The sequence below is a fragment of the Erpetoichthys calabaricus genome, chromosome 12 (genome assembly GCF_900747795.2).
Source record: "Erpetoichthys calabaricus chromosome 12, fErpCal1.3, whole genome shotgun sequence".
NCBI lineage: Eukaryota > Metazoa > Chordata > Cladistia > Polypteriformes > Polypteridae > Erpetoichthys > Erpetoichthys calabaricus.
The window spans coordinates 123,776,301-123,803,937 of NC_041405.2; the positions used below are offsets into that span (position 1 = coordinate 123,776,301).

Sequence of the window (27,637 nt, forward strand, 5' to 3'; positions counted from 1 at the left end):
AATGCTTGCATATTGTAATCTTTTTAGTTAGCCAATAAAAGGTGTCATTTTGCTTGACTTTTCACTACATTCATAATGGCTAACATGGTACAACACCCTAGTACTATTGTGCTACTTATATATCCAGATCAGAACATCTTCAGAAGAAAGAGAAAGATTACCTTCAATTACCAAGCACGTAAACTGACGCTTTAGGAAAAATCAGTTGAATATTTGTGCTTTTTCACGTGTGTTTAAGTGCTTACTCTTTACTTTATTATTATCATCTGCTTGAGCAAGCAATTCTAATCAACCTATTAGGTTTGTTGCTTAAAGATGACATGTAACCTTTCTCTTGATTTTTTTGTTTGTTGATTACCAAGTATATATCAAAGGATTGCTTCAAGAATGAGCAAGGGCATACTGTAATTTGGAAGAAAATGTTGTCTATAATGAATACAACACCACTATCTACAACCTGGCAGAACAAAACTGTTAAAGCAACAAGGTGCCATTACAAGTGGTACTACATGCACATTTACAGGAGAGTTGAGCCACTTCAGACACCCCCTAGAATTTCCCATCATGCTCCCCACTTTCAGAACTACTGAGTTAGGCTACAAGCTCCAGATGTTTTTATTAGTTCTTTTAAATAGAAGTGCTACATTTTTTTTTCATTATTTTAGGCACTCTGAAATATATTGCAAAAGTTAAAAGAAATCATGATTTAGTTTATGTCATAGCCAAGTGCACCTCCATCCACCTCACACATTAATCCGGATCCAGTTAAAGAGATGCATCTTTAAGATATGCCCAAACATTTATACATCAGATGACCATGGGAAGCTCATTCAATATGATTGGAGTAAGAACTAAAAATCATTGTTTTGGCACATTTAAGACCCGGAAAATTTCTGTTATTTAAATATTATTTTGTATTTGCCTCTTAATCAATGTTGTATTTTAATTGGGCCTTGTGTTGCACTAAATTTTAGTTTCATTCACTTACATAAAATGTAAAGACTTTATGATAATCATTGTAAATTAGCTGTGGTGGGTTGGCGCCCTGCCCGTGATTGGTTCCTGCCTTGCGCCCTGAGTTGGCTGGGATTCACTCCAGCAGACCCCCGTGAACCTGTGTTAGGATTCAGTGGGTTGGAAAATGGATGGATTATAAATTAGATATATTAGCCTAGTATATTGTGAGATTGTGATATATTTTTATAGCATGCAGTGTTTTTTTTTTAGTTTTACATTGACTCCAGGTCAATAATATCTTACCTTGTATTCCCAGCTACATCTCCCTCGATTATCTGTCCAAAATACCATCTTGGAACAAAGATTCTGGGAAGATTCATCTTGATTCTGAGATTTGGGGTACAGGGAAGGCTGCATTGGGCAAAGATGTGCTAGTTGGAAACTTTACTTGAAAGTTTTTATTAAAAGATACATGATTGCTATATACTGTAAGGTTAGATAAAATTTTTAATTACTTTTTTTGAATGAACATGTTTACCTGTTTGTATTCATGGTTTGCATTCCCTGTTTTAATGTATCCCATAGGATGGAATTGGTCATTTTCTTGAAGTAATATTTTCTCTTCTATCACGTGGGGATGATATAAGAGGTACACTATCACTGGTGCACTGCTTGGGTCTCAGATTCAGTTTGGAGTTTGCATGCTCTATGTCTGTTCACGTAGGCAGCAGTGGGATGAGCTGGCAATGGGAACTGAAGAAAGGAGACAGAACAGCAAGCGTGATAGGTGTCAGGCTTTTTAAAGAACCCACTGACCCAAACCGGAGGAGGACATTTTAAAGAACTGAGCTTTTCAATGACCTGTTTATTTACTGCTCGTTTTAGTGTCCATTATTAGTTCTGAATCTTTTAATGTCCTGGTTTTACAAGGGGGGCTTGGGTTGATTTTAGTGTGGGATTTTTAGTGCTTTTATTTTAGTGACGTGTCAGGGCCAAGCCGCGGACCTGGGCTGCCAGTTGCACTGGGTTGATAGAGGCATGGAGCCTTCCTGTGCAACTGGCAGCTTAAGTGGGGAGGAGTGTGATATAGTGGGTCCATGGCTCTGAATGAATGGGTAGTTTTTAATAAATAATCCGTTTGGCTGTGTCAGTCTCCGTGGGCGTGGGTGCGCTTGCGCAGCTGCAGGGAGTTGATGAGGTAATTGGGGCGAGACGCACCTGCACGTGAAGGTGCTATCATTCTCAATTACTTCATCGGCTTCCTGTGGTGTGTGATTGAGATGCTGCGCCCACGGAGCTGTATAAGTACGGGCCGAACCAAGAGATGGAAAAAAAGGAAAAAGAAAGAAACAAAATGGAGGTTACCAGGAGGGAGTCAGGAGAGAGAGAGCAGGTGCTAGAGAGAGGAAGTAGACAGCTTGGAGAATGAGAGCCCCTGGAGGAGTGCATGCGGCCGACACTCAGGGCTGCGGTGTTGGGTTGCTCTAGCTGAGCCTTTGCAGAGAGCTAGAGTGACCAAGAGTTGTGCCACTTGCCGTTTAAGCCCGGGAAAGCAGCGGGAGCTGGTGACAGAGGTTCGGAAAGGGAGCCTTTCTGTGTCCATGGATGGAGAGGACCCAAGCCTTGGTCCAGATTGGGAGCCCTACCGTGAACTCGGAGTCCTGCTACGTGCAAAAGTTTGCTGATGACACTGCTATTGTGGGCTGCATCAGGAGTGGGCAGGAGGAGGAGTATAGGAACCTAATCAAGGACTTTGTTAAATGGTGTGACTCAAACCACCTACACCTCAACACCAGCAAAACCAAGGAGCTGGTGGTGGATTTTAGGAGGACCAGGCCCCTCATGGACCCCGTGATCATCAGAGGTGACTGTGTGCAGAGGGTACAGACCTATAAATACCTGGGAGTGCAGCTGGATGATAAATTGGACAGGATTGCCAATACTGTTGCTCTGTGTAAGAAAGGACAGAGCCGACTATACTTCCTTAGAAGGCTGGCGTCCTTCAACATCTGCAATAAGATGCTACAGATGTTCTATCAGACGGTTGTGGTGAGCGCCCTCTTCTACGCGGTGGTGTGCTGGGGAGGCAGCATAAAGAAGAGGGACCCCTCACGCCTGGACAAACTGGTGAGGAAGGTAGGCTCTATTGTAGGAATGGAGCTGGACAGGCAAGCTCCTGTCAATCATGGAGAATCCACTGCATCCACTAAACAGTATCATCTCCAGACAGAGGAGCAGCTTCAACGACAGACTGCTGTCAATGTCCTGCTCCACTGACAGATTGAGGAGATCGTTCCTCCCCCACACTATGCGACTCTTCAATTCCACCCGGGGGGGTAAACGTTAACATTATTCAAAGTTATTGTCTGTCTGTATACCTGCATTGCCATCACTCTTTAATTTAATATTTTCTTTATTAGTATGCTGCTGCTGGAGTATGTGAATTTCCCCTTGGGATTAATAAAGTATCTATCTATCTGTCTATCTATCTATCTAACTATGACTATGCCTGTTGAGAATGGGTCTCCTTAGTTACTAGGTGCTGTTATGGTTACGCTGAGGAGGCAGCGGTTTTTGATGGGTTGCGCCAAGGTTCATTTTTAATGAATAGATTCTTGCCCGCCGTTTTAACCTTGCTTTTATGAGAAGTATTTATTGGCAGTTTTACACCTTGTTTTTATAGATTATTTATTTATGAACTTGGAGAACTTTATTTTGGACACTTTTGATTTTTATTGTTTAATAAAAGCACCTCTAATGGGAGCAACCGAAAGAAGAAGAAGAATACAAACACTGCACACTTTACACCTTTCCCTTGCTCCATGTGTGATTTGTCCTCATATGCTGGCTCATTTGGTTACATTATCAATGGTGTCAGGTCCAAGAGGCTCCCAAATCTGGAAGAGGCAGCATAGAGCAGACCTGCACTGTCACACTGTCTTCTGGGTACTCCAGTTTCCTTCCTTCTATCATTGTCATATGATGATGGGTAGATGGTGATACTAGATTGTAATGGCAGTGTATTTGTAGATATGCTTGGACGTTTTCAGTGATAATCTGTACTTCAGTTCAAAAGGAGTTGCAATCTGACAGTTCCCCTGCTTGTCAAAGTATGATTGGGTAGGTTCAAGGTTGCTATCATGTGTTCAAAATGATTTTTTTTATCTACTTAAGACTAATGACAGAAATGTATTACAAGTTGCGGACAATGAATATAACACTATATAGCACATTAAAAAAAAACTACAAGAACACACCTGTTCAGGTAGTAGTCAGAATGAGCAGCACATGAGGGGTCTATCGATAAAAACAGACCATGAATGTGGTGGTGAGTGTCCTAATGGATTTGTACCATTTTTGCCTTAATGGATAGGGTGGGGTGGGGGGAATTGGGGGGGGGGGGGGGGGGGGGCGGGGGAGTGCCTGTGCAGGATCCCTTAAGTGTATAGTGATACTGTTTACCTGTCCAGGGCAGCATGTGTTGCATGTGTCTTGATGAAAAGGGAGCTGAGAAGCAGGTAAAAAATCCGGTACATAGAAAGCATAATTCATGATTTGCAACTTTTTACACATACAGTAGGTTATTAAAATTATTGTTATTGCTTAATTATGTAAAACTGGCATTTTGATATTCCTTTTAAGATACTACTTTTTAGGCACTGATGTTCCAAACCTACAGCATTATACTGTACATTTTTATATTCTTCAGCTTTAAGTAAATCCATCTTATTTTTTACTCATTAAAAGAACACATGAAATACCTTATGCCTCCACTAAAAGAGAACATTCATTAGAAATAATAAACTGTTGGCAAGTCCAATATGCTTTATCCGCGATTATATTGTAAAATATTTTCTTTTAGCTAGCAATATCTGCTAACTAGGGTCCAACTGATAACATCAAGGTGACAATATTTATAGCCCTCCACCAATGTATTGGTATTGGTGTAGCCACCACGGATACTCTGCCTAATATGATGCTGAACTTCAATGAGAGAAACTACATTTATTCAGTTAACCCACTCCTCCTGACTAATACACACCATGAAAGTGATGAGGGTTGTGAGTTAACCGAGTACAATATGTTCTAGGGGCTTTAAAATTCCGCTGGCATTCACCGGTCCATGAGACTAACACTAAGTAAGATTTTTACAGAAAACTGCCAGCTCGTGTCAATATCTTGGTGTATGAAAGCAAAAAATATTGCACTTTCATATACTGAGAGAAGGAAAATTTGTTTTACTTTTCTTTACATTGCCGGGGGATGAGCCACAAGGAGCTGAAATTCCCTCAGGCAAATAAGCAGCTTCACTACCAATTAAAACAATGAGCCTGCAAAGTCACATAAGAATTCCAACTGGTGCAGCAATGGTGAGTAACCACTCTACCTAAAGAGAGATGTAAAAGAGCAATAATTCATTGACACTTGGTGCTGGCAAGTGCAGTGTCCTGGGGTGGCAGATCTTCAATTTTAAATCGTTGATGCTTATATTTTATTTTTTGCTCAAATAAACAAGATGAACTGAAATACAGGGCACTTGCAGGGGCAATTAACATCATAGCATCTTCTTTTCTTGAATTGTACCAGTAATCAATCACGTTAAAACATCTGTGTAAATGAAGCAGAAGCCCAGGAAATGGCTGTGATGCCTCGGCTATATTGACTACTTTATAACCTGCAAACAGATGGACAGCGTAGGACTAGGAATTACAAAATTAGTTTTTAGCTTGGGAAAGGAAGGAGTTTGGAGTTATTTAAACAGATCAAAAACTGCGAGCGAAGTCATCCATCATACGGACAACCAGTCAATCAAATGTGTGTGATATCACATGTCCTAAAGCCCCACATGGAATTTTAAAATAAATATGGGTTGTCTGAGAAACCGAAACAAAAGAAGAAACAGCAACGACAAAAAAGATGTCAAAAAAGGGTGAAGGCAACGTCAGAAAAGGAGACCAAATGACGTTGAACCGTTTCATCTGAATGTCAGTGAAAACATCTTATGATTAACACTGATCGCTAGATCAAAAGCCATCCCAGGACGATGTCCAATCCTTGACATTCTTTGTAAGCTTTTTCTAAAGTCTGTATATATCCAGACTTTGCTTATGTATATTTTCTTTTATGCTTTCTTCTGCTGGTATTATTATTCTTTAATAAATACGTTACTTTTAAATTTCTATACTTTGTCTTTTTATCTTGAGTGATCGAAGTAATATTGTAAATATTAAGAGCACCTGGAGCAGTAGGAAGTTGCTGTATGTTCTGATCTGCTGGGTTTATCAGGCTGGGGAGGGGGACTCCTTCCAATAGAAGGAACAGTACGGTAAAAGTAAGACATCATTGGTTGATAAATGGCCTATAGCCAAGGATATTGAGCCTTTGTATGTTTAAATATATTCGTGAAGACCAAAGTAATATTTATGTCTGAGATATGTCTAAAATATTATATGTTGTTAGTGTCAATGATGAATACATTTCTTAAAGTGCTAGAGGGTGACGGCTATGCACACATCATTGATATGGCATTTATGTGGTTAGGGTCTGTATGTATGTGCATATTTATGCATGTGTGTGTTAATCTTAAGATGCGAGAGTAGGTCAATCTGGTAAAGCATCTGGTGAGTTCATTTACACATCAAAAATACATCTAGGCCCAACAAGAAAGCAAGTAAGGGAAGTTTGGGGGTAATAGCACGATAATACGTGGCTCACTGCTACAATATGAAATAATCAGAATCAGAAAACTTTATTAATCCCGAAGGAAATTACTTATGTTACAACTTAACAGCAGACAAGGGACATGTTACACTAAGAGCACGTATAAAAGTAATCATGTAAATATAATAAAAGTATAATAAAAGTAATAATATAATAGTATAATAATAAGCAAATCTTGATGATTGTGATTGTTTGATGATGCTTAAAAAGTAGATGGTATTATGACTTTGGAACAGTTTAACTAAGAGCTTCACATAAATTCAAGTTGTAGTGTCACAAAATAATGAATTTAATAAAATACTAAGTCCTTCTGTTTTTTTGTGGACTGGTGGTGCTGGTCTGCCAACCGGTGTCTTTTACTCCCCTCTAGCTTGTTCATTCAGAGGGGGAATTCAAGCCACCCCAGTCCCTTTAAACTCCACCTATAGCTTCAAACTATTTATTATTATTATCAAGCTGACACTTTGATATAATAGATAACCAAAAACATCTAGTATGTGTAAAAAATGTAGTATTAATTAAAATGTCCAAAATGTTAAAACTGAATGCGCCTTTTTCAGTTGCCACAACAACTGTGTGCCTAACAAAATTCTCATCCATCACAAGCTGGCCCAGCCTAAGCCCATATATGACCCTTCATGAAACTGACCAGAAACAGATATTTTTGATAATTCTCTTGTGTTTTATTTGCTGAATTTTATCCTTGTTCAACATAAAGTAGAGGTATGAAACCAATACTTACAATAAAAAAAATCTATTTCTTTTAAACAAAGAGAAAAATAAAACTTCAATAATAATAATAATAATTCATTACATTTATATAGCGCTTTTCTCAGTACTCAAAGCGCTATCCACTCAGGGAGGAACCGGGAAGCGAACCCACAATCTTCCACAGTCTCCTTACTGCAAAGCAGCAGCACTACCACTGGTTCAGGATTATAAAATAAATGCTATTCATTTTATTATACAGATTTTAGCGCTCCTTATTCTAAACCAAAATAATCTGAATACTTCCACCTGTTCAAAGCAGTGATTTGAGCTGTGCCGGCGTTCACCTTTCTATGCTGCTGACAACCTGTGTCACTTAGTCACATAGGTCAGAAGGCATGGAATGGAAAGGTCTTTTAATGTTGAACAAAAAAAAGAGTAACACAGTACTGTTTTAACGCAGATATTTGTACTGTGTTACATTATTCATGACTTTAAAATGTAATCTAAATATGTAACACGTATTACTTTAAACGAGTTACCACCTACTCTGTAACTGACACATTATCAATTCCTATTGTCATCCTATGCCCTGTTTAAAATAGTCCAATGGACAGAACTTACTTTGATCAGGCTGATGACTGCAATGGGTAAGACAACCACTGGGGAGAATGATGTGAGTGACCAGAAAGGAATCTGAAATGTACTCTTTCACTAAAGCACATGGGTGCCAGCAGCAGTTAAGTGTGCCATTATCAGTTATTATTGTCTAGTCGTCTACAGAACAGAAACAGAAATTCACAGCTGGGAATCAACATTCAACAATACCAAAAATGGCACTTGTTGATGATTTTCCAAGGTTATTCCATGCCCCTGGATCCAAGTACCTCCTCTCCGTTCTGTAGGGTGCAGCGTGGACAGTCTCCCTGGAGCTGAAACGGTGCCATGGAGGAAGACAAATGGAAGTGAACAGCCATTCTCTTTTTAAAATGGCTAAATCTCACAATAGTTTGTTCTTTTTTTGTCCTTCATAAAACGACATGAATATGCTGTTTTGCAATATTTGTGTATTCTCAAGAGGTAGGTCAAGACTCAGTAACTCTTTGGCTTAAAAATGGATATATTCACTGTGTTCTAAGCCTTTCTTTATCCATACCTGGTGTTCTTTATCTGGTATTGATAAGCTATAAAATGCAAAAGCAGGCTAGTTGTTTTTTAAATTTATAAAGTATGCTTCACTTTAGAGCATGATTCCACCTGGAAAAATAATGATATGCCATGATTGTGAAGAAATAAGTTCAACTTGAATAAGATCAAACCTATCATTTAACTTGTTGGTGTGTGCTTTGCTTCATCTTTGACCTTAAATAACAGACCTCTGGGCTTTGTTTTTCTGATCATGATTTTTATTAAATGTTTTGGTTTTTGGTAAATGGTAGGATTGATTTTGGGCTTAAACTTTAAACTTTGCATAATGCATTTGTCTTTTCTCCTGGTCTCCTCATAAAAATTCACATCAGGCATTTTAAAGGCAGAGCTAATGTTTTCGTTCTGACAGAAATTTTATGGCTGCTTTTTTCCTAGTGTTTTCTTTTACTGACTTTTTGTCCTTTCATGCTGAATACTATGTCTCTTCATTTTTATAGAACAGACTCAAAGAATAAGCGGACACTTGCTCTAATTTTGGTCTTAAATGTTGCTAGCGTAGATGTTAGAGGAATCTTTCACAATGTGAAACACCTGAACCTCAAATCTGAGACAATCATCAGTCATAAAAGGTGGGAAGAAGTTGGAAGTGGGGCATAAATAAACATGACAGCATTAACAAAGAGGTTTGAAATGATGGACAGCAATAAAATGAAAGAAATGGGACAAATCTAAATGTAAATACAAGTAGACTAATCTGTGAATTTAATTTTCTACAAAAGATCTCATGTTTGGACCTAATGGCCTATATTAGAAAGTATGCAACTTTGTCATTTGTTATTTGCAAAACATGTATGCTGTTATATGGTTTTCTTTAAATTTGAATAGATCTCGGTCAACTCTGACTTTAAGTAGCTCACTGTTGTATGTCATTGACACCCAGATTGACAGAATTATCATAGTCTAAAACACAATTGAGGGCTTGAAAGGAAAAATGCTTTCATATGGTGAAATTGTTAAAGACAGATTATTAAGTTAATCATCTACACTTGACTTCTGAAATTCTGACAAGGGAACAAATTTAGCTGCATTGATGGAACAGATAAAGGCGGTGCTGTATAAAGATGGACAGCCCTGACTGAGCCCATGTCAAATGGTACATCAAACTGGGGATCTGGTTTAGGACTGATTGACCCCATAGAGGGTGGCATCCCCTTCCCATCAGACTTAACAATGGTCATATCACATACTCATACAAGTCAGAGATCTTTCTCCAAGTCTGCTTCAAGCGTGCATCCAGCTTTTCATAAAAGCTCCACCTATATCGCATATTCAACACTGCAAAAAATGAAATCTAAGCAACTGAAAGGTATTTATATAATGACATTAAATCTTGTTTTCCTTATTGTAAGAAACATTAACGTATCCAAAAATATTGTATTTATGATTTTTTAGCTTACTTTAAGAATTCTCGTCAAGTAAATTTTGCTTATCCCATTGGCAGATATTTTTGGTAAATAAAAGCAAAACAACTCCCATTTAAAGTTTTTGTCTAGTTTTTGTATATGTATTTTTTGCAGGGAACAAGGATCCTGCGGTGGGTTGGCACCCTGCCCGAGATTGGTTCCTGCCTTGTGCCCTGTGTTGGCTGGGATTGGCTCCAGCAGACCCCCGTGACCCTGTGTTCGGATTCAGCGGGTTGGAAAATGGATGGATGGATGGATGGATGGGAACAAGGTCATCAGAGTATTGTCAATTTAGAAGAATTAAAAGCATTTATTTATCTTTAATGCATTTTCCAACTTATTTATCTTTGTGGGCATTACAGAGTGCAGATGTTCCCTGAAATTATGCACATTGTCCTTTTTATTTAACACATTGATTCATCTACATAGTTCAGGTTTCTTGTAACACGTGTGTGGTCAAATATTCTCTACAATTTAGGTATGAGAGAGAATATGGAAAGTCTCCTTTTTCATCTCTATATATATAAAATCCAATTGTATGTCTGTCCGCTTTTCATGGGAGAACTACTTAACAGATTTAGATTGGGGGTTTTTCTATAATTTGCTTGAACATTCCAGTTGATTTTGCGACTTCTCTCATTGTGCTATATATCATAGTTCGCTTACGGTACCGATTTATTTGCGAGAATCCGAGAGAGACGCAGCGGGCCAAGGGACCCTCCTCTCTCACTCGCCTGCCTCAGGGCCTTTCTTACATCCATTTAGCTACCGAACGAGAGAACTACTTAATGGATTTAGATCGTTTTTTTTCTATAATTTGCTTGCATATTCTGATTGATTTTGTGAGTTCTATCATTGTGCTAAGAATCATAGTTCGCTTGCAGGAGTGTGATATATTCACACTAATCCGAGACAGAGGCTGCGGACCGAGGGGAGGCGGAAGTGTGACGTCAGGAGTGGGGAGCTGGGCGGGGCCCTCCTTTCTGTACTGTTTCACTACTACGCACGCAGAGCTGCGGGAAACGGCTATTATATTATATAAAGAGTTCTCTAAAGAAAAACACGTCTTGTAAGTCACTGAGACATTTATTGAAGGGTGATGCAGAAAATAAGTATAAGAGATCTGTCTGACTTTTCAAAAAAATGTCAGAAAAGTTATATGATAAAAAGAATTTCCATCACCCACTTTAGACCTTCATGGCATCTGGAGAGAACATGTTTGTGTTTCTTTTTGAAATTGTTTCACTTTCTTTCTGTCATATTTTCTATGATTTTCTTTAACATATCTCTTACAAAGCCTACAAATCTTTATAAAAAATATATTTAATACCCTATCTGAATGTCTCTCAATTGTTTGAAGTGCCTTATCTCATTTTTATGACCAGAGATTATCCAACAGGGGACAACCATGGAAGAGGCGGCCATCCACTGCAGGGCATAGGCATACATGTCTGACACTTATGTGCACTGTGATTAATGAGCATGACCAATTAAATTATTTACAATTACCGGTATTAATTAGATTTAAAAAATTCAGGTTTTTGGTGCAATGAAATGTTTATTTTCACAGGTAAATGTATGCACCTGAAGTCACTTTCTGTGGCTATTGGAAGAAAAAAAATCCAAGCTTGGAATCACAAAATAATGCTGTAATTACCAAAATGGGATTTAATTTTTTAAAGTCAGAGACTGCATCATAAAAAGATCCAATCACATACCGAGTTATGCTGTAACCTAGTGTCTGTAAATTGCCACTGAATGAAGAGATTGGTCAATGGCTCAGATGTTTGGAAGTTGCACTGGAGAGTGACATTTCCTCCTGCTGTTGTGTTGATGCGTGGAGATGGAGTACTTACTTGCATGGCATTAAGAACCCCTGGAAGAAAAGAAAAAGAAGAAAATAAAATGTTAAAATACACATTCAGCGTCTGCACAGACAGTGTGTGATTGTAACAACTTTCATTTAACTGTTGTCAAATTTCACTCCTGGGACCAGAGGTTCATTCCACAATGGCCCTTCCACAACCAGGAGGCAAATGTAGAGCAGGATGTGCACTGGCTCTGCAACTGGCTTTCTGGGCTGGTTATAGCTGGTGTGCAGATGAATATACCGATGTGACACTACACAGATAGTGACTTTGTGAGCCCCTTAGATTTCTGGGATCTCTTGTTGTCGAGACACTTGAATGTTAATCCATTTCACTCAGACTCGCCCCAATACAACACTCTATAATACATTACTCATGTACTATAGATACCAGTGGGACAGATAAACTGGAGGATCTCCAGAACATCAGGTAATTTTTGTCTTTTGACATTTCTAAGCAGTTTTTATTACAAAGGATGCACAGTTTATACTCGAAGATGAGTTTCCCATCCTAAAGATGGTGTAGTATCACCAAATACAACATAGCATTCGTACACCCACTGAATTTGGTTCAGGGTTTGGGGACAGAGTCTCAGCATCATTGGGAGCAAGGCAGAAACAAGCCCTGGATGGGGTGCCAGTTCATCTCAGGGCCCAATCCTGCACACATCCTGATGGTTCAATTGAGGAATGCCAGTTCACCTAACATGCATGTCTTATTCATGAGGTGAGAAGAGAACTCATACAGACACAGGGAAAACGTGTAAACTCCATGTGGACAATGGCCGACTGTGGGATTAGAACTTTCGATCCTGGATCCATGAGGCAATAGCACCATCCACTGGTCCATCCAACCTTTACTTCTAATGTGTCTTTTTATAGTTAACACTGTTAGAAGATGTTACCCAGTTCAAGAGCTAATGTCAATTGTTTACGTGTATTTTTGATATCTGAAGCACATTTACACTCGTGGCCAAAAGTTTTGCAAGTGATGCAAGTATTGGTTTTCACAAAGTCTGCTGCTTCAGTGTTTTTAGCTCTTTTTGTCAGATGTTTCTATGGTATACTGAAGTATAATTACAAGCATTTCATAAGTTTCAAAGGCTTTTATTGACAATTACATTAAGTTTATGCAAAGAGTCAATATTTGCAGTAAGCATTAGTAATTGAATATTGAATATAAATACATTTTTTATTGCTAATTTTCTTAGAGTGTGTTTGGCTCATACTGTTGTACTTGCTATGTCTACTTGATTGGGTGGTGTTTTGCTATTAAGTTTTGTTTGTTTATTAAATTAATGAACATTAAAACAGTAAATATGGTTCATTAAATAAATAAATATAAATAGTATATTTGAAAAATATATGTAGAAAAAGATACTTGGAAAAGGTAGTATGTATTTATTTTTCTAAATCAGAGACTGCTGCTCTGATTATTCTGGCACATAAATCAAATCAGCCACATGATGGCAGCAAAGAACTTTCATTTCTGTTTTCACATTAAAAAGAGTTTACTTTTTCCTAAAGTGATATATTAATCCATCAGTGCTTTTACAATATGGATTTGGTCTAGTAAACGGGCAACTGCAATTATTTATATATAGAATATAAATTATAATTGTAATAAATAATTGTTTCTCTTACAAGAGAAAAATTATTACAGATCAACCCACAGTTTCCGTGACTAAATGATGGTGAGCTGAGCCCTGGCAGCAGTAGCTGCAAAGCAGAAACTAACCTTGAATGGGAGGTCAGCACATGGCAGGGAAAATTCACACACTCATCAGCAATCATTCATATCAGGAGGGCATTCATCCTGCCACCTACAGAATTTCATGAAACCCTAACCTGTGGTTCATTGCATGGTCTTCGGGAGCCTGAAATGATTCAGGCAGGAACAAACCCTGGATTTGGACAGCAGTCCGTCACTGGACACACTCACTCACTCACTCACTCATTCAGGGACAATCATGGACACATATTAACTTTGCCTGCACCTCTTTGGGACACCAGAAAAGCAAACTTCCAATCTCTGGGAGAACATCTGCAAACTCTATGCAGGAATTGGGAGAGCAACAAACTGAGGTCTTTGGGCTTGCGCAGCTGCAGTGCTAACCCTAGAGCCACAGTGCTGCCCTATTGTTCATTTTTTATACTCAATATTATTTCTTACATAGGATTTTAACTGGAGGTTTGTACATTTAAGGGTGCCCTCATAATGTTAATATTCCTAAAATAAGTGAACCCAAGAATATTGGACTTTTTGTATTTACGCATTCCATGCTTTGAAGCACTTGGCAAGGCATACAAAGAAATACAGAAGATTCAATAAATACTAATTAGGTGCAGCAAGTAACAATAATGAATGGTTATTAGGTGCCTTTTAGCAACAAAATCAAAATGTCAGATGTGCATATTCATAATTTGCAAATCAGAAATCATTCAATTAGGGCATAACGTGACATTTTTAGAGCTTGTTTTACAGTTACTGAGTTCTACAACAGCAATTGTCATAAGACTGATTATAAATCATTCATTCATCCATCCATTTTTCCAGCCAGCTTATCCATTGCAGGGGCACAAAGCAGCTGAAGCCTGTCTCTGTAATCACTGGGTGCGAGGTAGGTACAAAACCCGGACAGCATGCCAGCCCACCTCAGGTAAGTCGTCATTTTCACAAATTATATGATTTTCAGCCTGAAAAAAAGCTGATAAATAAAAGTGATTTTTTTTATAACATTTGCACCTTCTACTGTAAACTGTACTTAAGAATTAACCTGTTTGCAATAATACATGCATGCTTGTTTACAAAATGGCAGAATAATGTTATTTTATGCTATGTACTACTAAAAATAAGCACGAGGAGATCATGGTTCTGATTATAGTATTGCCATGCTACTGTATATGAATATTGAATATCCTGCTTAAGTGCCTTATAATGTCTTCCTCTCTTTGTTGTGTCCTCTGGGTCATTTCAGTGGACAATATGGAACTTGTCACTGGGAAGCTTTTAATGTGTTCTATCTGGCCACAGCCTCACTGACAAAGAGGGCATCAGAACAATACTGGGCTTACAATGTCAACATTCTAACAGCATTCATCCATCTTATTGAAGTGTTTTCTTATTTACATTAGGGAGTATAAGAAGGCAGGGACCAGCTTTTGGACAAATGTCACTTTATCACGAGACTCGGCCAAAAACTCACTCATGCTCAGACACGGCCACTGATTGCTTTGTTGGACTGAAAGGTCTGCTCTCATCTAAAGATTTTCTATTGTTCTCATTTGCTGGAATTCTGTGATGAAGCAGCAAAAGGATATGAACAGTGTGATGAATTCGTTATATTAATGATCTCAAACAGAAAGCATTTAATAAGGTACTGCATTAGAGGTTGGGCATCAAACTAAAAGAATTGGAAGGTCAGGGTAGAGTGTGTAGATGGGGGTATGTGACGAGGTGGGTTCCACTCCATGCTCCTATCTTGCTTGTGGGAGCTCTGGAACCCGACACCGTCGGTAATGTCACTGATGAGCTAGGCAGTGAGGCACAAACAATGAAACAAGGGGATGGTGCAAAAAGTGCAAAGTGCTTTTATTTAAAACCAACAAACAAAACAAGCCAGTGTCCAAAATAAAGTGCAGTGCTTCTCAATTCTTAAATAAATAATCCATTAAAACAGAGGTGAAATTGTGGAGGTTAAAATCCATTAGAAAAAAAAACCTTTTAAAAACAACAAGGTTAAAACAATGGCTGGAAGCTGTCCCTTTAAAGAAATCAGCCCGGTGCCTTTCTTCTACTGGTGACTCCTCTGCTTCTCCCGTCCAGGCTATGCACCAGGGGAGCCACCCTACCTGCAGCTGACCTTCATTCTACCTTCTTCTGCTGGTTTGTTCGCCTCACTGATCCCTGGCTCCGATGGGCTTCACTAAACCGCGACTTGGGCTCCCCAGCAACCAGGGCGCTCACGCTGGGGCTTTCATGTCCCAAGCCCCGACTCCCGCTGCCTTCTTGGCCTTACGCGGCAAGCCATCCTTCTTCCGGTCACTCCCGCTCTTCATAAAATGCTCAGCGGGAGCGACCACAATCGATTGCTCCTTGAGTGCCGGCCAAACACCCAGGCTCACTTCTCAGTTGCCCTCGAGCCTGCGCTTGCTTGTTCTCGCTCTTTTGCACCAGCTTTCCTCTCCCAGCTACCTGCCTTCTTCTCCTGTAACCTCCGTTCAGTTTTTCCTTTTCTTTTTTCATTGCCCCCTCCTAGCCGCTTCTATTTATCACGAGGATGTGGATCAGGTGTGGCTATCAGCAGCTCCCGTCAACAATTACGGATGTGGACGACTCCTTAACTGTGCACTTAAGCGAGGACCGCCTGCATCACGAACTTCCCTGGGAACCGCTTCCGGCCACACTGCCACCCCCTCTCTATAAGTCGCGAAGACTGTGATTTTTTATTTAAAAAGTGGCCTTTTTGACATGAGCTGTGGACCCGATACACCACAGGGTAGATTTGGCTAAAATACAGGAAGCAGAGGGTGATTATTTGAGGAACCCTGTCAGAATTGGCCGATGTTAAGAGTGGTGTCTTTTAATATACATTAAAGATTTGGGTAGTAATGTAAACAACAAGATGGTAAAGTTTGCAGATGATACCAAGCTAGGTGGATTGGCAGATAGTCTAGAATCCATTGAAACATTACAGAGAGACTTGGACAGCATACATACAGGCTTGGGCAGATTTGTGGCAGATGCAATTTAATGTAAGGAAATGTAAAGTATTACATCCATCCATCAACCCGCTATATCCTAACTACAGGGTCACAGGGGTCTGCTGCCCAGCCAACACAGGGCGCAAGGCAGGAAACAAACCCTGGGCAGGGCACACACACACACACTCACACCCACACACCAAGCACACAGTAGGGACAATTTAGGATTGCCAATTCACCTAACCTGCATGTCTTTGGGAGGAAACCCATGCAGACACGGGGAGAACATGCAAACTCCATGCAGGGAGGACCCGGGAAGCGAACCCGGGTCTCTTAACTGCGAGGCAGCAGCTCTACCACTGCGCCACCCTAAAGTATTACATATAGAAAGTAAAGATGTTATGTTTGAATACTCAGTGGGAGGTCTGACTTGAAAACTACTGTTTATGAGAAGTAGTTAGGAGTCGTAGTGAACTCATCTTTATCAACTTCAAGACAGTATTCAGAAGCCATTCATGATACAGCCATACCACATACACTTGCTGCACTTATTTATTGCCTTATTATCACTTTCTACTATGGCCAGCAGCCATGCCAAGTGCACTTCAGAACAGGTCATCCACTTCAAGCTAAGCATGTTTGGGCCCGGCCAGCATGTAGATGGGAGACCATCTAGGAAAAGCTTGGAAAAGTTGTTGGTGAGGCCAGCAGGGGATGCTCACCCTCTTATATGAGTGTGGATCCCAATGCCCCAGTGCAGTGAATAAGGACACTGTGCTGTAAAAATGTTGCTGAGGTCCTGACTCTCTGTGGTCATAAAAGATCCCTGGGCATCCTTAATAAAAAGTAGGGTGTATCCTGATGTCCAGGCTGAAATTGCCCACAATGGCCTAGTCATTCTGGCCCCCTAATCATTCCCTGTCTCTAATGGACTATCTCTCTCATCACTTTACAGCCTAACAGCTAATGTATGGTGAGTGTACTTGCACAAAAATGGGTGCAATTTCATCATCCTGGTGGATGCTACACATTAGTAGTGGTTGAAGTGGCTCTCCACTCACTGAAGTGCTTTGAGTAGTGAGAAAAGTGCTATATAAATGTAAAGAATTATTATTATAAAGCAAATAGAATGTCAGATTATGTAGCACAATGTGTGGAGTACAAGTCCAAGGAGATTATGCTCAAGTTTTAAAATGCATTGGTGAGGCCTCATCTGGAGTACTGTGTGCAGTTTTGGTCTCCAGGCTACAAAAAGGACATAGCAGCACTAGAAAAGGTCCAGAGAAGAGCGACTAGGCTGATTCCAGGGCTACAGGGGATGAATTATAAGGAAAGATTAAAAGAGCTGAGCCTTTACAGTTTAAGCAAAAGGAGATTAAAAGGTGACATGACTGAAGTGTTCAAGGTTTATGAAAGGAATTAGTACAGTGGATCAAGACTGTTACTTTGAAATGAGTTCAACAAGAACACGGGGACACAGTTGGAAACTTGTTAAGAGTAAATTTCCACACAAATGTTAAGGGGTTTTTTCTTCACACAAAGAACCGTAGACACACATAATAAATTATGAAGTAGTTTGGTAGATAGTAGGGCTCTGGGGACATTCGAAACTCAACTTGATGTTTTGTAGGAATTAGATGGGTAGGTTTGATGAGCTTTTTTGGGCTAAATGGCCTTTTCTTGTCAAAAGTTTTTCTAATGTTTCTAATGATCAACCTAGCTAACATGCATATCCTTGGGATGTTGGAGGAAAATGGAGTATCTAAAACAAAACACACCAAAATGAAAAGCATCATGTAACATACACACAGGTATTTTATTATTTTTATTTTATTTTCTATTTTATTCTGACAAGCTTGTATGGAAAAGTGACTCAATGCTCTTAGTTGTACCATACAGAATTAAGTCTGAACTACAAATCACAAGTCTGTATGATGACAAATATTTCATGATGTATATACAGTGGTGTGAAAAACTATTTGCCCCCTTCCTGATTTCTTATTCTTTTGCATGTTTGTCACACAAAATGTTTCTGATCATCAAACACATTTAACCATTAGTCAAATATAACACAAGTAAACACAAAATGCAGTTTGTAAATGGTGGTTTTTATTATTTAGGGAGAAAAAAAAATCCAAACCTACATGGCCCTGTGTGAAAAAGTAATTGCCCCCTGAACCTAATAACTGGTTGGGCCACCCTTAGCAGCAATAACTGCAATCAAGCGTTTGCGATAACTTGCAATGAGTCTTTTACAGCGCTCTGGAGGAATTTTGGCCCACTCATCTTTGCAAAATTGTTGTAATTCAGCTTTATTTGAGGGTTTTCTAGCATGAACCGCCTTTTTAAGGTCATGCCATAGCATCTCAATTGGATTCAGGTCAGGACTTTGACTAGGCCACTCCAAAGTCTTCATTTTGTTTTTCTTCAGCCATTCAGAGGTGGATTTGCTGGTGTGTTTTGGGTCATTGTCCTGTTGCAGCACCCAAGATCGCTTCAGCTTGAGTTGACGAACAGATGGCCGGACATTCTCCTTTAGGATTTTTTGGTAGACAGTAGAATTCATGGTTCCATCTATCACAGCAAGCCTTCCAGGTCCTGAAGCAGCAAAACAACCCCAGACCATCACACTACCACCACCATATTTTACTGTTGGTATGATGTTCTTTTTCTGAAATGCTGTGTTCCTTTTACGCCAGATGTAACGGGACATTTGCCTTCCAAAAAGTTCAACTTTTGTCTCATCAGTCCACAAGGTATTTTCCCAAAAGTCTTGGCAATCATTGAGATGTTTCTTAGCAAAATTGAGACGAGCCCTAATGTTCTTTTTGCTTAACAGTGGTTTGCGTCTTGGAAATCTGCCATGCAGGCCGTTTTTGCCCAGTCTCTTTCTTATGGTGGAGTCGTGAACACTGACCTTAATTGAGGCAAGTGAGGCCTGCAGTTCTTTAGACGTTGTCCTGGGGTCTTTTGTGACCTCTCGGATGAGCCGTCTCTGCGCTCTTGGGGTAATTTTGGTCGGCCGGCCACTCCTGGGAAGGTTCACCACTGTTCCATGTTTTTGCCATTTATGGATAATGGCTCTCACTGTGGTTCGCTGGAGTCCCAAAGCTTTAGAAATGGCTTTATAACCTTTACCAGACTGATAGATCTCAATTACTTCTATTCTCATTTGTTCCTGAATTTCTTTGGATCTTGGCATGATGTCTAGCTTTTGAGGTGCTTTTGGTCTACTTCTCTGTGTCAGGCAGCTCCTATTTAAGTGATTTCTTGATTGAAACAGGTGTGGCAGTAACCAGGCCTGGGGGTGGCTACGGAAATTGAACTCAGGTGTGATACACCACAGTTAGGTTATTTTTTAACAAGGGGGCAATTACTTTTTCACACAGGGCCATGTAGGTTTGGATTTTTTTTCTCCCTAAATAATAAACACCATCATTTAAAAACTGCATTTTGTGTTTACTTGTGTTATATTTGACTAATGGTTAAATGTGTTTGATGATCAGAAACATTTTGTGTGACAAACATGCAAAAGAATAAGAAATCAGGAAGGGGGCAAATAGTTTTTCACACCACTGTAAGAGCCCCCATGGGTCTTTTCTGCCCACTTCTACCAGGCATTTCAATACTTCCTCCCGGGACACTCATTAAGCTTATTTTGAAATAGCTGAGCAATATACATTTATATATTTATTTTTACATATCGATTGAGTGATTGGCTATATTTTTTGTCCTGTGAGTCTGTATCCTTGTTTTTATGTTTGTTCTGCTGTATGCATGTGAATTTCCCCTTGGGTTTAATAAAGTTGATCTGACCTAATCTAATCTAATCTAATCTAATCTAATCTAATCTAATCTAATCTAATCTAATCTAATATTTTTAAACAAGGAACTAGCAGGTTAAAAGATCAATGCAATGTCTGATGAAAAACATGAAGCACAAAGAAAGAGAGATGTATGGGCTAGCATATCTGGTGATCAGAGGTTCCTAAATGCATATCATGATCAAAACAGATGTACTTGCCATTTTACCCCTACTATACATATACCGTAATTCGCCTAGTGAATTTCATTAATAAATATAAACTGAGAGGATGACAAACTGATTTATTTAGGTATCCATTCTTTGAAAAGGTTGAATTGATTATAAAGCACAGATTCTTTATCTTGAAAACTCAAAATTGAGAAAACTGTGATGGAGTGGAAAAATAGACATTATAATTACAGCTGATTGTGAAGTTTCACAGATAGTGTGAGGGACAGCCCATGCTCTTACCCAGCCAGGATGCCCTTAAGGTGGAACGACAAGGGGAGACAGCTTACACATGGCTTTGTCTCCCCGTGGATGCTAGACGGTAGCAAGCCCAGGCTTGGATCCATGCATCTGTGCCCACAAGGCACAAGTATTGTAGTCCCGGGGGACAGGCTTGTTGGATCCCATGGGGGCTGCTGAGGGAGCTGCAGGATTTGGAAGTCCCTACTTCATAGGACTCCAAACCTCACCCAGAAATGCTTTGGAGATGCAATGCCATATCAAGCACTCCCTGGGATTAGATAAAAGGAGCTGCCTGCCTCACATGGATGAACCTGAGTTGGGAGGAAGGTGGGCAATGCTTACGAGGAGGAGTGGAGGAGGCAGTGACAGAGAGAAGGAACAAAAGAGTGCTTTTATTGCGCTGTAGTTTGCATGATTGTACTTGTGACTGTGGGAAACAACTGGGGAAGAGTTTTCCACAATAAGACTCTTTGCCTTTTAAACTTGTGCCCACGTCTGTTTGTGTTGGGTGTTTGCGGAGCTGGAGTGGCCCCTGGTGTCCACAGTGGTATAGCATATATTTTGTTGGTTTAGTGTTTTACTTAAAATGTATTCTTTCTTTTTTTATCTTGCGTGTTATTTATTTTTTTGGCCTTATTGTAATAAATGTGTATTTTGGTGTCCCAGGATGCATGTCATTAATTTTTGTGACTGTTTATATTTTTTTCATATTATGGTTGATACTATTTTGGGACATTTTGCTTACACTCCCAACACCCTTTGCCAGGTACATGGCTTGAGGATCACACGTTGTCTTGCACAATCACATACTATCAACTTAAGATGGTGGCTGGTTATACACATGCTAATATTGCATCTGTTTCCACATTTTTCTCTTCTTCTGTAAAGTAGTGGAATCTAAAAGATGTTTCAGAGAAAACTCTAGTGTTAAGACCATTTTCTCGCATTCTCCAGACTTTGACTTTGGTTTGTGTTTAGGTTCTGACAATTGTTTTTGTCTGCTTCTTTTGTTTTTTTTTGGCTCTATCTTGCTTTTGGCACAACCGCTTCTTTCATTTCCTATTTGTTCCTTTTACTTTCTGGTCATTTCTCTTTATTCTTATGCAGTGTTTCATAACACTCAAGTTGTTCTATGAATCCAAGAAGGCCAAAACACAATGGTATTACTGGGTGTGTTTTTGTGATCAGCATCTAATGTCATGTGGGTATGGTCCTGTCGTCTTGAAGCTCATTTTTTTCTTTTTTCAATCTTAATAGAAAAAGCAGACACTTTTCTTTTGACAAATAATTTCCCTATCATTTTTTATAGTTTTTTTTCATGTTATTTACACCTTTTAATGCATGTGCATTTTTGACAGTTCTTTGTTGTTTGCTTTGCTTGCTTTTCGTTCTAAGTCTGTTTTGCGTTTCTGCTGTGATGGGTATTTTTGTCCTGCTCTATATGAGCCAGTTTAAGGTTAGGCAGGTACTCATTTCTCTAAGTAATGAGCTTGACAGAGTCTTTAATGCCACATTCCCTATTCTTAATTTTGACCTGTGTGTTGTGAGCAGTGGTCCAGGCTCATCCTGCAGGACTAATATTAACTGCATGGAACAGGACACGAAGGCACCGATAAACAGCAAGGCAAAGAGTAGTTGAGGAAAACCAAAAACAACAATAGGAACAAAATAATACAAGAATCCAAATAAACATTCTGAAATACAACAAGAAAAAGTCTGAATCCCTAAAAATATTATTACTACTACATAATGCAAAAATAGATTTCTTTTAGAATCCAAAACATCATTGGTGGCATGCCACCATCCGAAATAGTTGTACATTGATGACTTCATTCAACACAATTGCAGCCACCATGTGGTAGCATTAGGCTTTGTGGCCAACAACAAAATGCCACAGAATGGCAGCACCCACAAGATTATAAATAAATAAATAAATAAAAACTTTGACAAGGAAATATAAAAATAAAAAGAAAAGATACAAATAAAAACAAAATGAAAGGAAATTTTCAAAATTCATACAAAAGGAAAGTTTGAGTGTACCAAAATTAAATAAATCACAGCATAAGCCCACCACTCCCAAAGCCATAAAATTTGAGGGTACCCATCAGTCTTTTAATTTGAGGTAAAATTGGTGTAATAACTGAAGAGCTTGAATGAATGAAAAAGCACCCAGCAGAAATACTCTGCCCTGAACTCCTGTCAATGAAACATAAAACACACTAGAACCACAATGTTGAGAATGTAAAATCTTTTGTATTTCACATTCTAGCTCACTATCAATCTGAATTGAGGTGGAGGGTTTAATCTCCTGTTATAAGGACTTGTTGGCAGAAGTTTCAATTGAGAATCATGAAAAGAAGTGGGAATCGTAAAACAAGACGAAGAGCCCATTTAAAAGTCACAGACTTATCTTTGTGACTATATGGAGACCTTGTACCTTGGAGTCAGTTTCTGGGACGCTACCCTCAGGCAGATGTGTCATGTAGCGAGCCACACGTTTTGCCCTACTTGATTATCAGTTTTCTGTTTGCAATCTCTGAATCACTTTTGGCAGACGATCCCACCATCAAAAAATGTCTCTGAACCAATCACCATGTATTCCGCAATCTAAACAGCTGCTCTGTCAGAGTAGGTAAAAAGTATAAAATAATGGAATGTTCAAAAGGGCTGGTTTAAGCTTGTATAGACACTCAAATATTGATATATTACGGCTGTACTGTAAACAGTATTACAAGAAAAGTCTGCTCGAGGCAATTTACATTTACATCATTTAGCAGACGCTCTTATCCAGAGCGACTTACAACAGTGTTTGTTAGTTTTTTTTCACATACCCCTTGGGGTCAGAGCGCAGGGTCAGCCATTGTACAGCACCCCCTGGAGCAATTACAGGTTAAGGGCCTTGCTCAAGGGCCCAGCAGAGTAGGATCTCTTTTGGCACTGACGGGGATTTGAACCGGCAACCTTCGGGATACCAGCGCAGATCCTTAGCCTCAGAGCCACCACTCCGCAAGGCAAGGCTTCTCTCCAGTTGATGTGAAATGAATTCACTGTACATTTTATGAATTTCTCTAGATTACAGTTCACTTGCTCCATCTGACCATTACTTTCTGGATGACAATCAAATTATAAATTTATTTTACAACCAACTTTCGTACAGAAAAACTGCCAATGAATTGAGGTATCATATCACAAATTATTGACCTAGCAAAACCATGTAACTGAAAAATTTCTTTAATAAAAATACTCAACAAATTCTTTGAAGGTAGGCAACTTTTTATGGAGAATGACACCTGCACTTTTATAAAATATATCTACAATTAAAATCATAGTGAAACTTTGAAAGGATGGCAGATTGGTAATAAAATTCACTGACATCTCATCTGTGGAAAAGGTGCTATATAGGTATCGACCCGACACAGACTGACAACTGAGGCATAGGTAAAAATAAACAAAAAGATTTTATTCTTGTCTTCAGCCGTGGAGCATGTCTTCCCCGTGTCCCACAGGCCCTACACAGTCCCAAGAACAACAAAAGAAAAACATCCAAAAACACACTCTTCTTCTTCTTCTTCTTCTCCTTCTCCTTCTCCTCCTCCTCCTCCCAGGCAGCTTTGTGCTCCTCCTCCCGACTCTGGTGCCCTGAGTAGTGGCAGCAGGCTCCTTTTATAGCCCATTCCGGAATTTGGCTGCACTTCCGGGTGTGGCGGCATTCCACACAGGTTGTGCCTCTGGTATCCACATACATTTGTGAGAGGATTTCCTTGTCAATGAAGTGATGGGGAAATGACTGGAGTAAAGTTTTAATGCACTGACAGTAACTGTTGGCAAAGCCCACAAAATTCTGTACATGTTTTAAAGGGACCTTCCAGTTGTAAATTGTGATAATTTTGAATCGTAGACGATGCTAAGGAATTTCATACTTGACAAATATTCTAGAAGATTTGTGAAATTCACATTTCTCAACATTACCTGTGTAGACCAGGAAATGAAGGCACTGAAAGTGGTATAACAAACAATTATCAAGGAAAACAGTCTGAAGTCAAAATTAAAAATTAGAAAAAACCCAATGAGACTTCTTAATTACAAAACCCAATATGCAAAACAAAAGTTAAAAAAAAATACAGAAATCATGATTCTCTGAAAAGATACTACCAGCTACTGCACCTCTTGACCTAACAACTACAGACCAGTGGTTCTTAAATCCCACCTCGAAAAGACCTTTGGGAGGCTGGTCCTGGACCACGAGTTATCTTGTGAAAGACCAATTGGACACACTGCAGTTTGCCTATTGGACAAAATTTGGAGTGGAAGATATAATTACCTGTCTGCTCCACAATGCTTATTCTCACCTGGATAAAGCTGGCAGCACTGTGTTTTTTATTTTTCCAGTGCCTTCAGTACCTTCCAGCCATCTTTATTAAGGGTTAAACTCAGGGATATGCATGTGGATAAGCCTATGGTGTCCTGGATAATGGGCTTTCTGTCTGGCAGAGTGAAATTTCTGAGACTCAAGGACAGTGTCTCTGACATGGATGTGAACAACAGTGGCACCACAAGGAACAGTCCTGTCTCCTTTTCTCTTTACTCTGTACACCTCACATTATGAATATAACACCAGGGGCCTCATGCATAACACCATGCGTAGAATTCACACTAAAACATGGCATATGGACAAAACGGAAATATTAGTTCGCACAAAAAAATCGCAAAAAAAATATGCTTACACCAACTTCCACGTGCTTCTGCTCTATTTATAAATCCCGGTCAGCATGAAAAGTAACGCACGTGCACATGTCTGTTGCCACTCCCCAACTATGCAAATATGCAAATCAATATAAATAGCCCTTAAGCTCAGCGTTCTGTAAAAAGACATTGGCAAAAGCATGGGGGAAAATAGAAGAATTTCAGCGAATACCAAGTGGAGGCAAGGAAAAACGTTCTATTTGTTGGTTTAAACAGTGGTATAAACAACAAAAGGAAGTTGATCGAGTGACATAGAGTATCGGAGAAACTCGGAAGTTCAAGTTCACAAAGTCGCACAGTGAAAAGGAGAGTCACAGCCCACCATCTGAGAGTCATATGGAAATTTATTAGGGTACAGAGAAAAAAAAAATAGGCACACAGTGGGAAAAAAGCACGGAACTTGAATCTTGAAATTTCCTACTTTAATCACGTAGTTTAATTTATCATTAAAGTAGAACATCATAAACTTCATTAAAAATCATTTAAAGAATTAACAGAATTAAAATCTTTAATTTACTAGTTTCTCAAATACCATCGTAACTAAAGTAGCACGTTAAATGCTTTGTATTGTATTTGTTCTTCTATGTGCTCTATGTGTGTGAATCACTACGTGCTTCTTAAACGATTTTTCTCTTCCTCCGACAGGACACAGAATCCATTATGTCCATGATATTACAGCTCTCTGAATAATTTAAATATTGAGATGTATACTTGATATCATTTTCATGATGACAGGAATTAAAGCATGTTATTAAACATGGTGGCACAGTGATAGTGACGAGTTGGCACCCCGTCCAGAGATTGCTCCTGCCTCCCGCAAGATGCTTGCTGTGGCGTGTGAGACCTTTGATTAAATAATTTATTGCAGCAGTACTGTCTCTTTCAAACGTTTCTTTCTCCAAGTACCCAATCGCCACACATTCAGCTCTTTAATAAATGTCAAGCCATCTGTAAGCTTAGAATGCTGATTCTTCAAATCTTTTAAGGAACATTGAAACATTTTCGTAGTACATGTTTAATTATTCTATCCATCTATCCATCAAGGGTCGCGCCAGCCCCAGCAAGCATACAGCGCGAGGCAGGAACAATCCTTGAACAGGGTGCCAGCTCATCGCTAGCACTGCGACTCAGTGTCCTCACATGTTTAATTATTAACAATATAGATTATTTAAATGATGTTAACATTTTATCTGCATAATGTAATAAACATATTTTGCTGCATTTCATCTTACAAACGATATCGTCATCATATGTAAATACTGTACGTGCTTTATAAAGTGGCTCAGGTTGTGCAATATTATAACTGTATTGCAAGTTTACATTGAGGTAATTGTACTTATAAGTACAAACAGTTCTACAAGGAGCACTTGATGGACTGATTGAGTGCATTTAGATCTCTTGGGATGAAACTGTTTTTGAACCTTGATGTCCTTACAGAAAAGGCTCTGAAGCGTTTGTCGTATGAGAGCAGTTCAAATAGGCAGCATGGCTGAGGCAGCGTGTGCTTGATGCTGTATACCGATAATTCTCTTTCTGATCAGCTGCTGTAGATCTGTGATTCTACACTCAGATACAGTGGGATAAATACTTGAGAGTGACAACGATAAAGCAGCTATGGTATATGGAATAGTTTGGCCATTCCGTGGACCATTCTATTGTTACAGGTTAATTACAATCAGATGCCTTAAACTAATAAACAATATACGGTTAATTTCAGTGTATTTGATAAAGCCGCGTCAGGGATGTGGATCTTAAAAAGAAAGGGAAACCACACTGGAACAAAAGCACTGCTTTGACGATGGGTGCTGCCAGTTTGGCAAAACCAAGTAGAGAACTTGTGTACGCCAGTGATTGAGCTAGCGTGAAAATGTGCATGGCTTTATGCCAAGTTTAGTTTTTATACATCGCGATGTGAGTGTGGAAATGGGCGTACGCAACATTTTTGTGTATACGCACCATTTATACATGAGGCCCTAGGTCATGGCACTTGAAGAAATTCTCAGATGATTATGCTCTCATGGGGTGTATTAATGAGGGGAATTAGTGGAC

The 27,637-nt window shown here is 39.3% G+C and overlaps 1 protein-coding gene across 1 annotated transcript in view; it reads right to left on the reverse strand.

Annotated features, from left to right (window-relative positions):
• Positions 1-27,637, reverse strand: part of LOC114661542 (V-set and immunoglobulin domain-containing protein 1-like) — a 47,306-nt gene that overhangs the window by 14,581 nt on the left and 5,088 nt on the right. Inside the window, exon 2 of the mRNA XM_028814675.2 lies at positions 11,717-11,874. Within this exon, the coding sequence (XP_028670508.1) occupies positions 11,717-11,874 (158 nt within the window). The remainder of the gene's footprint in view (positions 1-11,716; positions 11,875-27,637) is intronic.